This window comes from Anthonomus grandis, chromosome 10, assembly GCF_022605725.1.
Source record: "Anthonomus grandis grandis chromosome 10, icAntGran1.3, whole genome shotgun sequence".
Lineage (NCBI taxonomy): Eukaryota > Metazoa > Arthropoda > Insecta > Coleoptera > Curculionidae > Anthonomus > Anthonomus grandis.
The window spans coordinates 2372054-2386652 of NC_065555.1; the positions used below are offsets into that span (position 1 = coordinate 2372054).

The window sequence follows — 14599 nt, forward strand, 5'->3', positions numbered from 1 at the left end:
TTAATTAAGAAATTAATAAATAGATGCGTCAGATCGATTAAGCAACTAAAACATTAAAATTTAATTAAAAAGTATTACATTTATAGTATTGTTCTAAATTACTAAACGATCATACAATATTTCATCATTCAATCCAATTTACTAGTCCAATAAAATTTTTATTAATTCCATAAAAAGAAAGACACTATTGTTTGAATTATTTAAATTAAAAAGTTGAACAATAGGAATTAAGTAAGGAATAGTAATTATTATTATTTTTTTAATTTTAAATATTACAGTGGCTTTTGAGATATTTGACTTTGAATCCAGTCATCAGCTCTAAAATGAGACACGAGTTATTGGTCTATATATAGTAGAATAGCCGCAAAAGTTTCATTTTGATTATCTTGAAATATGAATAAAATTTGTTGAGATAAGACTTCTTAACTGCTAAAAATTTAACTCATTGAGATATCTAAAGTACTTTTTGAGAAAAACCCTCTAAAGCCAGTGGTGAGCTCCAAAACGAGACAAGTATATTGGACTAGTGTCTCTTTAAAGTGAAATAACTCAAAAAGTACAACTTCAGTTACTTTCAAATGTTAGCAAGGTTTCTAGAGAATTGAAGTCTTATTATTTTACAGTTTTTTTCATTAAGAAATCTCAAGTTGCTTTTAAGAAAACCCACTTCAAAGCCTTATCACCTCCTTATCATTTATTTGAGGTACCATATAAACACGAGCTGATTAATTCGAAAGCAATAACCGCGACTTAACAATAAACAATAGAACATAACATTTGCTTATTAAATTGAGTAATAAAACACCATGAAATTGAAGATTATTTGTGAAATTGCACCCGATTTGGTTTTTATATTATTAAATTGTCTACTGAAGGCTTAACCACTTATTGTCAATCTGGCTTGTAAAAGTTTTTTTCCAAAATGTTTCTCCATAATACGTTACGCGTTTGGGTATTGTTGTCTTTTGTAAATATGGCCTTATTTGAATCACCTAACCTCGATCGTAAAAAATTATGCTTGAATAAGTCCAAGGAAGGTAAGGAATACATCATAGGTTGCAAAAAGACGCTTTTTTTTTTGATTTTTCAATTTTAAATTGGAGATTAATTTTTCAGAGAAGGCCTACGCGATTGTTCCTTTCGAAGTCAATTGGTATCAAGCTTTTGTCTTCTGTAGAAACAAAAAAATGGATTTAGTGATAATTACGTCAAAAGAAGAAGAATTTAAACTGAACGAAGAGATAAAGGCATATGCTCCATCAAACTTAACGGGTACTTAACTAATTAGAATTTATTGCTACACTGGCATGACTATGTATTAATTCGCTAGTGGTATCCATCATGCTCCACTGTTTTGCCAATACTAAAACGAATTCGTTTCAGCTTTCTGGTTGTCAGCAGTAAAATTTGGAGTGTCCGGCTTTTTTCCCTTCATATGGTTCTCAGACGCCTCACCGGTTATTTACAACAACTGGGGTACTACCAATGTGGGCATCTTGCAACCGGATAATTATGGAGGGAACGAGAACTGCGTGGTTACAAATCGCATAACCTCAGCAGAGGTCTCCACTAAGCGTTGGGGAACATTTAAAACTACCACAGAGGATCCTTTGTCGTTAAAGATGTATTGGTCCGACGAGAAGTGCGAGAATAAATTCGCCTTCGTTTGTCAAGTGAAATGTTAACCATTTATTATGTTTGTAATAAAGCTAATAAATGTATTGAAACGTGTAAATTTTTTTTTTAACATGCAGACCTTAAGGAAAATTTGAGTGGTGTCAAATGTCAGGAAAACTTCTTTTTAAAGTTTGACAGTTATCATACGTTTAATTGTACCACATGTATAATTTTTTTTTCTTTAAAATCTATCTTAGAGAGCTTTAAAATCCTGGCTAGAGTAAGGGAGCGCAACAAGGAACGAGCCGTAGAAAGAGTAGAATAAGTGTGCAGTCCCTGCACGCGTTAAATTTAAATCTCCCGCCTTATACTGAATTTGAATATCCCGCGTTTTCTTGACCTTACTTAGTCGGTATTGTAACTATCTGCAATATCGATTGAAATATTGCGCATTGGCTATCGAATCGACGTTGACGAATGACAACTTTGAAGTTTAACTGGAAAAACTGTTAAAAGTCCATTGGCGTGGCGGATACATCGGTTTGACTATAATAAAGGATTTCTAGGAGGCCACTTATGACAGTTTAATGGGACAATTTTCGCCTATAGAGGGCATAGGAATATATGTTTTTTTTTAAATTAAATAATACACAAAAATTACGATGATGGCGTATAAGCTCAATCTATAAGCGACAATAACATTTAGCAGCAGACGTAACTTTTCGGAAGATTCTTTAAGTGTGTAACGATAAGCGTCATGGTAAATGACATTCGACCCATTTTGCAGCGACGCCATTTTTTGGTGACTACTTTTCGGCTTCACATATACAAATAATACATATTCAAGGCAGTGGTCTCTGTTCCTATAAGTTCTTTGACAGATAAAGGGCCGGTTGTAATTGTAGAATGTTATTTGACAGCTGACACAAGATGTGCAGCAACTAAATAAACTGTCTTCTTGTCTTTTCTACTCAATGACCCAAAAGATTTGGAAAGCGGTACTTCTGTGTGAAAAAAACCTCAAGGGTTCGTCCTAATTAATAACTTGAGCTCTTGGCCTGATCCAAAATCGCTTAGTAAAGTCACTGGGTCACAGAGTAGTAAAGAAGAAGAAGAGGTGTTCTTTGGCAGCTGTCAATTAGCAAATGGCGGGTATTTTAAAATGAAAATTTACTTATTTGAGAGTAAAAAAACGATACTTCACTCTTGCGTTTATTTTTTTCCTACACAACCGTAGACAGCTGACATTTGATTACTGACAGAAGACTTTAAGCACTTCAAACCAGAGAGCCTTATTAGTTTTTTTCAAGGTTATTGGTCATTGGTAACCCTCGGTGGGGTACGACGGGTCATCAGAAAACTAGTGTGCAAAACAGCCTCCTGCTGCCTTAGTACCGACTCTGATGGTAGGTCTACAAATCTACCACTAAATATGTTAGGACATATATAAATGACAAGTTTGGCTAGACAGTTTATCAAATGTTAAAAGGAAATTATCATTAGTTTCAAAGTTTGTTGGCGTTACTGCAGTCTGCATGCCTACCGAATCGACGTTGACGAATGACAGCTTTGAAGTTTACCTGGAAAAACTGTCAAAAATTTATTGGTATGGCGGATACATCGGTTTGACCATGAAGGATATCTAGGAGACTACTTAGTGGGCCCATTTCGGCCTATAGAGGGCAAAGGAATTTATGTTTTTTTTTTAATTAAATGATACACAAAAATTACGATGATGGCGTATAAGCTCCGTCTATAAGCGACAATAACATTTAGCAGTAGACGTAACTTTTCGGAAGATTCTTTAAGTGTGTAACGATAAGCGTCATGGTAAATGACATTCGACCCATTTTGCAGCGACGCCATTTTTTGGTGACTAATTTTCGGCTTCACATATACAAATAATAAATATTAAAGGCAACTGTTAATATTTTCAAATACAATTATAGTTCCTATAAGGGTTCTGCTTTCGGTTAACAAGTCCTTTGACAGATAAAGGGCCGGTCGTAACTGTCGAATGTCATTTGACAGCTGACAGAAGATGTGCAGCAACCCAATAAACTGACCTTTTGTTTTTTCTACTCAATGACCCAAAAGATTTCTAAAGCGGAACTTCTGTGTGAAAAAAAACCTCAAGGGTTGGTCCTAATTAATAACTTGAGCTCTTGGCCTGATCCAAAATCGCTTAGTATAGTTATTGGGTAATAGAGTAGTAAAGAAGAAGAAGAGATGTTCTTTGACAGCTGTCAATTATCTAATGGCGGGTATTTTAAAATGAAAACTTACTTATTTGAGAGTAAAAAGACTATACTTCACTTTTGCCTTTATTTTTTCCTACACAACCGCAGACAGCTGACATTTGATTACTGACAGAAGACTTTAAGCACTTCAAACCAGAGAGCCTTATTAGTTTTTTTCAAGGTTATTGGTCTCTGGTAACCCTCGGTGGGGTACGACCGGTCTATCAGAAAACTTGTGTGCAAAACAGCCTTCTGCTGCCTTAGTACCGACTCTGATGGTAGGTCTACAAATCTACCACTAAATATGCTAGGATATATATAAATGGCAAGTTTGGCTAGACAGTTTATCAAATGTTAAAAGGAAATTAGCATTAGTTTCAAAGTTTGTTAGCGTTACTGCAGCCTGCATGCCTACCGAATCGACGTTGACGAATGACAACTTTGAAGTTTAACTGGAAAAACTGTCAAAAATTTATTGGCATGGCGGATACATCGGTTTGACCATGAAGGATATCTAGGAGACTACTTACTTAGTGGGCCCATTTTCGCCTATAGAGGGCATAGGGATTTATGTATTTTTTTAATTAAATGATACACAAAAATTACGATGGTGGCGTATAAGCTCCGTTTATAAGCGACAATAACATTTAGCAGCAGACGTAACTTTTCGGAAGATTCTTTAAGTGTGTAACGATTAACGTCATTTCTATGTAAATGACATTCAACCCATTTTGCAGCGACGCCATTTTTTGGTGACTAATTTTCGGCTTCACATATACAAATAATAAATATTAAAGGCAACTGTTAATATTTTCAAATACAATTATAGTTCCTATAAGGGTTCTGCTTTCGGTTAACAAGTCCTTTGACAGATAAAGGGCCGGTCGTAACTGTCGAATGTCATTTGACAGCTGACAGAAGATGTGCAGCAACCCAATAAACTGACTTCTTGTTTTTTCTACTCAATGACCCAAAAGATTTCTAAAGCGGTACTTCTGTGTGAAAAAAAACCTCAAGGGTTGGTCCTAATTAATAACTTGAGCTCTTGGCCTGATCCAAAATCGCTTAGTATAGTTATTGGGTAATAGAGTAGTAAAGAAGAAGAAGAGATGTTCTTTGACAGCTGTCAATTATCTAATGGCGGGTATTTTAAAATGAAAACTTACTTATTTGAGAGTAAAAAGACGATACTTCACTCTTGAGTTTATTTTTTTCCTACACAACCGCAGACAGCTGACATTTGATTACTGACAAAAGACTTTAAGCACTTCAAACCAGAGAGCCTTATTAGTTTTTTTCAAGGTTATTGGTCTCTGGTAACCCTCGGTGGGGTATGACCGGTCTATCAGAAAACTTGTGTGCATAACTGCCTCCTGCTGCCTTAGTACCGTTGATGGTAGATCTACAAATCTACCACTAAATATGCTAGGATATATATAAATGGCAAGTTTGGCTAGACAGTTTATCAAATGTTAAAAGGAAATTATCATTAGTTTCAAAGTTTGTTGGCGTTACTACAGCCTGCATGCCTACCGAATCGACGTTGACGAATGACAGCTTTGAAGTTTACCTGGAAAAACTGTCAAAAATTTATTGGCATGGCGGATACATCGGTTTGACCATGAAGGATATCTAGGAGACTACTTACTTAGTGGACCCATTTTCGGCTATAGAGGGCAAAGGAATTTATGTTTTTTTTTTTATTAAATGATACACAAAAATTACGATGGTGGCGTATAAGCTCCGTCTATAAGCGACAATAACATTTAGCAGCAGACGTAACTTTTCGGAAGATTCTTTAAGTGTGTAACGATTAACGTAATTTCTATGTAAATGACATTCGATCCATCTTAGAGCGACGCCATTTTTTGGTGACTAGTTTTCGGCTTCACATATAGATGTGAGATGTTCTTTGACAGCTGTCAATTAGCTAATGGCGGTTATTTTAAAATGAAAACTTACTTATTTGAGAGTAAAAAGACGATACTTCACTCTTGTGACAATAACATTTAGCAGTAGACGTAAGTTTTCGGAAAACTCTTTAAGTGTGTAACGATAAGCGCCATATCTTCGAGTGGATGTTGCTCAACGCCATTTCTGTGTAAATGACATTCGACCTATCTTGGTGGGACGCCATTTTTTGGTGACTAGTTTTCGGCTTCACATATACAAATAATACATATTAAAAGCAGCTGGTTATATTTTCAAAGACAATTTTAAAGAGTGGTTTCTGTTCCTATAAAGGTTGTGCTTTCGGTTAACAAGTTCTTTGACAGATAAAGGGGCGATCGAAGTAGCACCAACTGTCATGCCACGTGCCCAAAGCGCTTTCTGCCGATTCTTTTGCCATCAGCATGATATACTTTTCCCTCCCAGTATCGTTGTGAAATCGTTTATCTCTTGTCGTCCAATTCTGGTACCTGAGGTCCAATAAACTCCAAAGAAATGGTTAAATATTCGTTCAGATGGCGCCCCTTACTAGTCACCCTTCGGTCCCGATTCTCCAGACTTTTTATATTCAAATGCCTCAAAATTGTCACTTGGCAACGTCTGCTTATAATTTTTTATTGCTGACTTTATGTTGTTTTGCTCATTGCTCTGCTGAGCATTTGCTCTTGATCTGCCATAGTACAATCGAGCGTCAACGCTTTCCACTTACACTAGACAAACTTGATTCCGTCGTGGTTATATATTGAATGAATACTACTTTACTTACCTCCAGTCGGTTTTCCAGTACATAATACTTCAATATCAAACTCAGCTTTGAATTTATGATAAGTAGGGTCTTTCTCGTACTGATTTTTAGCATGTTCCGCACCCGGAGGTGGAAAGTTAGGCGGTTCTCCTTGGCCAGGAGCCTCAGTGGTGCTGATGTCTCGAGGAGCCTCAGTGCTCTCTGTCAGTGGTTCAGAGGAAGTTTCTTTCGAGGGATCTGAAGTAGAAACTTTTACTAGAGTGTAAAAGTTCTTAGTTGTATTTCCTTTAGGTGGGTGCTTACTGCTTTCTCCTGGAGAAGGAGTAACAGAGGACGTTCCCTGGGGATATGCGACATTTAAACATGTCAATATAACGCACACCTGTATAAGGAAATCATTTGAATGTACTTATTTGACTAAACGAAATAATGTTGTTATCGCGTGAAATAAATCAATAAATTATATTGACTATATTAATAATGTGAGCAAACAAATATGTTAATTGTAAATGATAGTAAATTAATTTTTTATATTAATTAAATGTTAATAAACCAGAGAACCATTTCCGCAAATGACTTCCATGAGACGGCTTAAAAAAGAGCACGGTTTTAATGGTTGCCTACCTCTTGCGCCAGCTGTCAATTGTCATGCATGTACTAAAAGACAATTGACATAAGAGATAGGCAACGGACGAACAAGTCTTCTTTTTCTCTTCAGTGCTTTTGAGGGCCATACAGTCAAAATGAAAAAGAGTTTCCCTGTTAATTATTGTCTAATCAATAATTTTACAGATTCGTGGCTAATTACTAGAGTGCGCGAAACCTTACAGTTAATTGAATTTTTTGAGTAGACGAGGATCATATTGAATAAAAAAAAGTAGAATGACATTTGACACCTGACAGAAGACTTTCTTTCGCTATCTACTACTTCTTATAGAAGTCATATTAGAATATTCTTTAGATCTTATCTTTGAGGACCCTTTTAACACAGAAGGGTAGAATGACAGTTGACAGCTGACAGAAGACTTTCTTTCGGTATCTACTACTTCTTATAGAAGTCATATCAGAATAGTCTTTAGATCTTATCCTTGAGGACCCTTTTAACACAGAAGGGTAGAATGACAGTTGACAGCTGACAAATGTAGTAGTGCTTCCAAAAGTTTTGGGGTCATAGAATAAAAAAGAAGAAGAAGAAGAAGAAGAGAGTTTAGTCGGTTGTCTACCTCTTCTGTCGAGAATTTAATGAACAGCCAAAGGCCGGAAAAATGAACTCTTAAAAGTTCTTTGGAGAAGTTGCATTCTTCAAATTATTTTTCAGACACAACCGTAGAATGGTATTTGACAGCTAACATGAGAGTTAGGCAACCGATTGCACTGAGGCTCTTGCCTTATTCACACACTATTAAGAAGAAGAAGAGAAAGATGTTCTTTAATAGCTGAAAGAGAAAGTTGACTGCCCAGCTGTCATTGTATCTGATCCTCATCTCAAAAATTGTCAATTTCGTAAGAGTATTTTATAGTCATAGTCTGTAACAGTCATTTTAAATTTTACGCACTTCGTTACTTCGCTCGCCTGTTCTGTAAAATTTGTTTGCATGAAATGTCATTTGACAGCCGTCACTATAATTCGGCAGTAGACAGATGTCAAAGAACTTCTCTTCCTCTTCTTTACTACTACGTAGCGTAAGTATAGTTACGTTTGTCATTTTGGAAAAGGCGAAGTATTTGGTTCATAAAATAAAAAAGAAGAAGAAGAAGAAGACAATTTAATCGGTTCCCTGTATATACTTATAAACTCAATAAGGGCAGTTTATAAATATATGGTTCCCTGGGAACTCTCCTGTCAGCTGTCAAATGTTATTTAATTCCTTGAAACTATTGAACGGGCGGGAAATTTAAATTGAACTTTTACTAATTTGAGAGTAAAAGCATAAAATGTCTTTAAAGAAGTTTTTCCTTGACTGTAGAATGTTAATTGACAGCTGACAGTTTTCTTGTTTTTTTTTTTACTCTATGACCTAAAAAGTTTCTAAAGCACTACTTTTGTGTAACAAAAGGGTTCGTCTTAATTATTAACTTAAGAAATTTCCTTTGACACATGACATTTATTGCAAAGAAACTTAATTCCTTGAATCTAATGAGAAGGCGGTTAATTATCAAATGGCGGGCATTTCAAAAATTTACTTATTTGAGAGTCAAAAGACGATACTTCGTCCTTGATTTTTTCCTACACAACCGTAGACAGCTGACATTTGATAACTGACAGAAGTGGTTGGATTACAGTAAAAAGAATAAGAAGACGTATTCTTTGACTGCTGAAAGAGATTGTCTAAGAAACTCTTCTCTTAGCTGTCAAAATGATGTCATCCTACTGTCATCCTAAGGACTGTCGCCTACTAATTTTATTGCCATTTATTAAAAATTGCCGAATTAGTTATAATTCATTTTAAATATCCCGCCCTTCGGTAGTTCACTCGTATTGTCTATAAAATTCATGACTGAAATCATTTGTCATCAGACAGCTGTCAAAGAGCACGTCTGCTTCTTTACTTCTGTATGGCCTTAAGAATTATACTAAGCGATTTTTGATCGGGTTAAGATCTCGAATTATTATTTAAAACGAAGACGAAGAGAAATACGAATCTCCTCTTCGCTACTTTGTGCGCCTGTTTTAAAAACCTCTTTGCATTAAATGTCAACTGTCAAAGTCATTAGACACCTGTCAGAAAACACTTCTTCCTCTTCCTTGTTACTGTGTGGTAAGCGACTGGACTAAGCGATTTTGGAGGATCTTTATCAGAAACTAAAACCAACTGTGTATTTTTTGAATGCGTTTACTCAAAGTAAATTTTTCTTAACATTTATGTTGGCAAACAAATGGAAGTTTCATGCCGCAAAACGTACTGTACCAAGATCCAAAGGGGCTTCTATAAGCTTCCCTCGCATTTACATAGATGCACTTCTCGCCCGAAATCGGTCCATAGATGTCAGTGCCAGGTGGAATTTTCAAAATGCTGCCTAACTCCGGACCCCAATTGGTATAATGCATCGGCATTTGCGGAAACCAGAAGAAATTGCCCTTTCGTTTCTTGCCAATACTCGTGCCCGATGTCCAAAAAACTAAAAAACGAATATTACAAGAATTGTGTCGCAACAAGACATTATCAAACTTCTAGTTAGTCCGAGCATATATTCTGGTCTCTTGATTGTGAATGGACTATATACACACATATGTTTTACCTTTTGGTCCTTCGACTAATGTCTCCTTATAATGCTTAGCTTCAAGGGAATTAGTTGGAACATGTCTTTGATAATTCAACAGTTCATTTTTCAAGTATTTCTGTTCATCCGCCGTCCTAATTGCCACCAGGGTCAGGTTCCTTTTGGTGCAAAAATGATAGGACAATCTCCAAGGAAGGGCTATGGGAACAGGCTTGTATACAGTCTCTGCAAAATGCGGTCGATGATTATTTATTAATAATTATATTCGTAATACATGATGATACATTATCAGAGTAGCAACATTTGTTTGAATTTAGAAGTCAAGGCATTCGTACAGTAGCAACAGATCAGCAATATTGACTTAATCTTGTCCTAACCTTAAAACGTCAAGGGATCTGCAAAGTATTCTTCTAATCTAGAAATCTTCTAAATCTTCTAGGCTTTCGGAACACCTTTAGCATAAAGTGCCTGGAATATTCTTTAAAGTACTCCTATATCTTCTTTCAGAGATCGTTTAGATTTAATTTAGTTTTCCCTGACTTGTGACGTCAGAAGTCAAGGCACTTTTACACTAGCAACATTGACTAAACCCTAAAGTGTTCGGAAATTTAAGAAATGTTCATAACAGCAACATTGATTTAAGCATGTCTTAAGCACTGTCTTAAAAGACTTGGCATTACAGAGGATTTGTTATTTAACTTTAAAATGTCAAGGAATTCTGGAAAGTGTCAATGAATTTGGACTACAGCAGCCTCAAGAATCCCAGGAATCTTTTGATTAGTTACTTTATTTTAACCCCTAAGGGACTATTTTCAAGGTAGCAACATTAATTTGACCTTTGACTAAAAGTCTTAAAGAATTAAAGAATACTTATGATAGCAACATTAATGTTTTTTAGGTTATGTGTCATTAATTGAACATTAAAATTCATTAGGAAACCAAGATATTTTCAAGCAGCATTAACTTTGAAAGGCTTATACAATTTGTGATGTGATTCCTAAAACTAGCAACATTGAATATGCCTTAACACATTCAAGAATTAAAGTTGTTTATAAATTTGTCAACTTTGGAATTTTTTCCTCGACAAACTATTGACTTTCAAATGAATTGTTTGACATTTTTAAAATATTTAGACCTTTCTGAATCGTTTGGTACCACTGAGAAAGTCGTATCGTTGATATTTTCCAAGATATGGCCCATCAATGTTCGAAAAAAATCAGTGGTTGTTGCTCAAAATTTTGATCAATTTTGGAATTTTTTCCTGGGAAAACTATTGACTTTCAAATGAATTTTTTGAGATTTTTAAAATATTTGGACCTTTTTGAATCGTTTGGTACCACTGGGAAAGATGTATCGTTGATATTTTCCAAGATACGGCCCATCAATGTTGGGAAAAAATCAGTGGTTGTTGCTCAAAATTGATCAACTTTAAAAAAAATTTTCCTGGAAAAACTATTGACTTTCAAATGAATTTTCTAACATTTTTAAAATATTTGGACCTCTCTGGATCGTTTGGTACTACTGGGAAAGTCGTATCGTTAATATTTTCCAAGATATGGCCCATCAATGTTGGGAAAAAATCAGTGGTTGTTGCTCAAAATTGATCAATTTTGGAATTTTTTCCTGGAAAAACTATTGACCTCAAATAAATTCTTCAACGTTTTTAAAGTGTCTGGCTTTTCTGGAATCGTTTGGTACCACTGAGAAAGTCGTATCGTTGATATTTTCCAAGATATGGCCCATCAATGTTCGAAAAAAATCAGTGGTTGTTGCTCAAAATTTTGATCAATTTTGGAATTTTTTCCTGGGAAAACTATTGACTTTCAAATGAATTTTTTGAGATTTTTAAAATATTTGGACCTTTTTGAATCGTTTGGTACCACTGGGAAAGATGTATCGTTGATATTTTCCAAGATACGGCCCATCAATGTTGGGAAAAAATCAGTGGTTGTTGCTCAAAATTGATCAACTTTGGAATTTTTTCCTGGAAAAACTATTGACTCTCAAATAAATTTTCTAACATTTTTAAAATATTTATACTTTTCTGATTCGTTTGGTACCACTGGGAAAGTGGTATCGTTGATATTTTCCAAGATATGGCCCATCAATATTGGGAAAAAATCAGTGGTTGTTGCTCAAAATTGATCAACTTTGGAATTTTTTCCTGTGAAAACTATTGACTTTCAAATGAATTTTGTGAGATTTTTAAAATATTTGGACCTTTCTGAATCATTTGGTACCACTGGGAAAGTCGTATCGTTGACATTTTCCAAGATATGGCCCATCAATGTTGGGAAAAAATCAGTGGTTGTTGCTCAATATTGATCAATTTTGGAATTTTTTCCTGGAAAAACTATTGACCTCAAATAAATTCTCCAACGTTTTTAAAGTATCTGGCTTTTTTGGAATCGTTTGGTACCACTGAGAAAGTCGTATCGTTGATATTTTCCAAGTTATAATTCTTCTAATTTACGAAAAAATCGGTAGGTGTTGCTTAAAACTGGCAAATTTTGGAATTTTTTCCTGGGAAAACTATTAACTTCCAAATGAATTTTCTAACATTTTCAAAATATTTGGACCTTTCTGAATCGTTTGGTACCACTGGGACAGTCGTATCGTTGATATTTTTCAAGATATGGCCCATCAATGTTAGAAAAAAAGAAAGTGGTTGTTGCTCAAAATTGATCAACTTTGGAATTTTTTCCTGGAAAAACTATTGACTCTCAAATAAATTTTTTAACATTTTTAAAATATTTGGACCTTTTTGGATCGTTTGGTACCACTGGGAAAGTCGTATCGTTGATATTTTCCAAGATATGGCCCATCAATGTTCGAAAAAAATCAGTGGTTGTTGCTCAAAATTGATCAAATTTGGAATTTTTTCCTGGAAAAACTATTGACCTCAAATAAATTCTCCAACGTTTTAAAAGTATCTGGCTTTTCTGGAATCGTTTGGTACCACTGAGAAAGCCGTATCGTTGATATTTTCCAAGTTATAATTCTTCTAAGTTACGAAAAAATCGGTAGGTGTTGCTTAAAACTGGCAAATTTTGGAATTTTTTCCTGAAAAAACTGTTGACTTTCAAATTAAATTCTCAAAGTTTCTAGAATATGTGAAACCTTCTGAATCTTTTGGTACTACTAGGAAAGTGGTACCATTGATATTTTCCGACCTATAGGTCTTTAAACTTGTGGATCTAGCAGTCGGTGGAAGGGTGGTGCTCGGGGTTGTTGATTGAAATTTGTCAACTTTGGAATTTTTTCCTGGAAAAACTATTGACTTTGAAATGAATTTTCTAACATTTTTAAAATATATGGACTATTCAAAATCGTTTGGTACCACTGGGACAGTCGTATCGTTGATATTTTCCATGATATGACCCTTCAAAATTATGACAAAATCAGTAGGTGGTGCTCACACTTGTTTAACTTTGGAATTTTTTCCTATAAAAACTGTTAACTTTCAAATGAATTTCTCAACGTTTCTAAATTATTTCGACCTGTTCAAATCGTTTAGTACCACTGGAAAAGTCGTACCAGTGAAATTTATCGAGATATAACCTTTCAAAGTTGAGAAGAAAAAGGATTTTCGCTTTAAAATTTCAATTTTCTTAATTGTAGGTGTTGCTCAAAATTGGCTAATTTTGGAATTTTTTTCTGGTAAAACTATTGGCGTCTAAATACATTTTTCAACGTTTTTATAATATTTGAAACCTTCTTAATCGTTTGGTACCATTGGGAAGGTGGTACGATTAATATTTCCTGAGATATTGTCTTTCAAAAAAAATCGATAATAATTTTTTAATGGTCCTTGGATTTATTTATTTATTAAATTAAAAAGTACTTTAGCTAAAAACACATTCAAAAATTAAAGTATTTCTAGACTTGCAACATTGATTTTGCTTGCATAGCAACATTGACTTTGAAATGCTCAGATTGGAATATTCTCGATTCAATCCCTTAATACTTAGAGAATCAAGATATTCTCGGCTCAGCTAAGCTATAGGGACCAAAGGAATTGGATTTAATTCTTAAAACATCAAGAATCATGGTTTTCTTACCACTGACATGCCCAAAAACTCAAAATTCAATTTCGTGCTAGCAACATCGATTTGGTCTTAAGTATTAAAAAAAAAATGCTTTACCTCCCATTTCTTTTTGTGAGCATAACGTTTCCTTCCTAAACGATGCTTCATACTCGACATCGTCAAGGTCCAGTTCTTTGGAGAACTTGACTAATGCTGGACTGCGCATGCTCAACTTATGAGAAATACGCGAACACGCGACTTTAAGGCACAAAAAAGCCACCCAAATACGTAACGCAAAAGTAATGCACATGTTAGATCTGTAGTTCAAACCGTTTTAAAGAAAAATCACTAAATTAATTTATTAAGTTAACCGTACAACTTTAATTATTAGCGTTATGCCATATGAAACAATGGCCAATAAATTTTTTATATTTAATAAAAGTTATTAATATCCAAATATTTACGCCCATTAGATTTCAATTATGAGGTTAAATTAGCAACGTCCAGGCGACTCAGAAATCGAGACAACTTTTGGCAACAAGGCGATAAATACAATTTTTTGACATATTAACCTAAAACGACGTCATATTGCGGTTAAAATAACGTCGTATCATGCCTTGTCAAATGTAACGTGTATATGCAGTGGTGCCTTATCGTCTATTCTTATGTGACTACATCTCTACTCTATCCAACGTTGTATTGCTATTAAAATAACGTCGGATTATCGTTTTTAAAGAGTACATTTAATATATTCTTTATGACTATGGTTAAATTAAGAAAAGAGCATTGGCAATTTA

The 14599-nt window shown here is 34.7% G+C and overlaps 2 protein-coding genes across 2 annotated transcripts; one reads left to right on the forward strand and one right to left on the reverse strand.

Moving 5' to 3' along the window:
- Positions 1–814: 814 nt before the first annotated feature.
- Positions 815–1735, forward strand: LOC126741179 (macrophage mannose receptor 1-like). The gene is made up of 3 exons (XM_050447524.1): positions 815–1037; positions 1117–1272; positions 1384–1735. The coding sequence occupies exons 1-3, from the start codon at positions 923–925 to the stop codon at positions 1683–1685; spliced, it is 573 nt and encodes a 190-aa protein (XP_050303481.1). The 5' UTR covers positions 815–922; the 3' UTR covers positions 1686–1735.
- Positions 1736–9370: 7635 nt separating this feature from the next.
- On the reverse strand, positions 9371–14144 carry LOC126741383 (uncharacterized). Its single transcript, XM_050447777.1, has 3 exons — positions 13920–14144; positions 9793–9999; positions 9371–9672 (listed from the first exon to the last, which is right to left on the reverse strand). Exons 1-3 carry the CDS (start codon positions 14110–14112, stop codon positions 9407–9409), a joined length of 666 nt encoding a protein of 221 aa, XP_050303734.1. The 5' UTR covers positions 14113–14144; the 3' UTR covers positions 9371–9406.
- Positions 14145–14599: the final 455 nt, after the last annotated feature.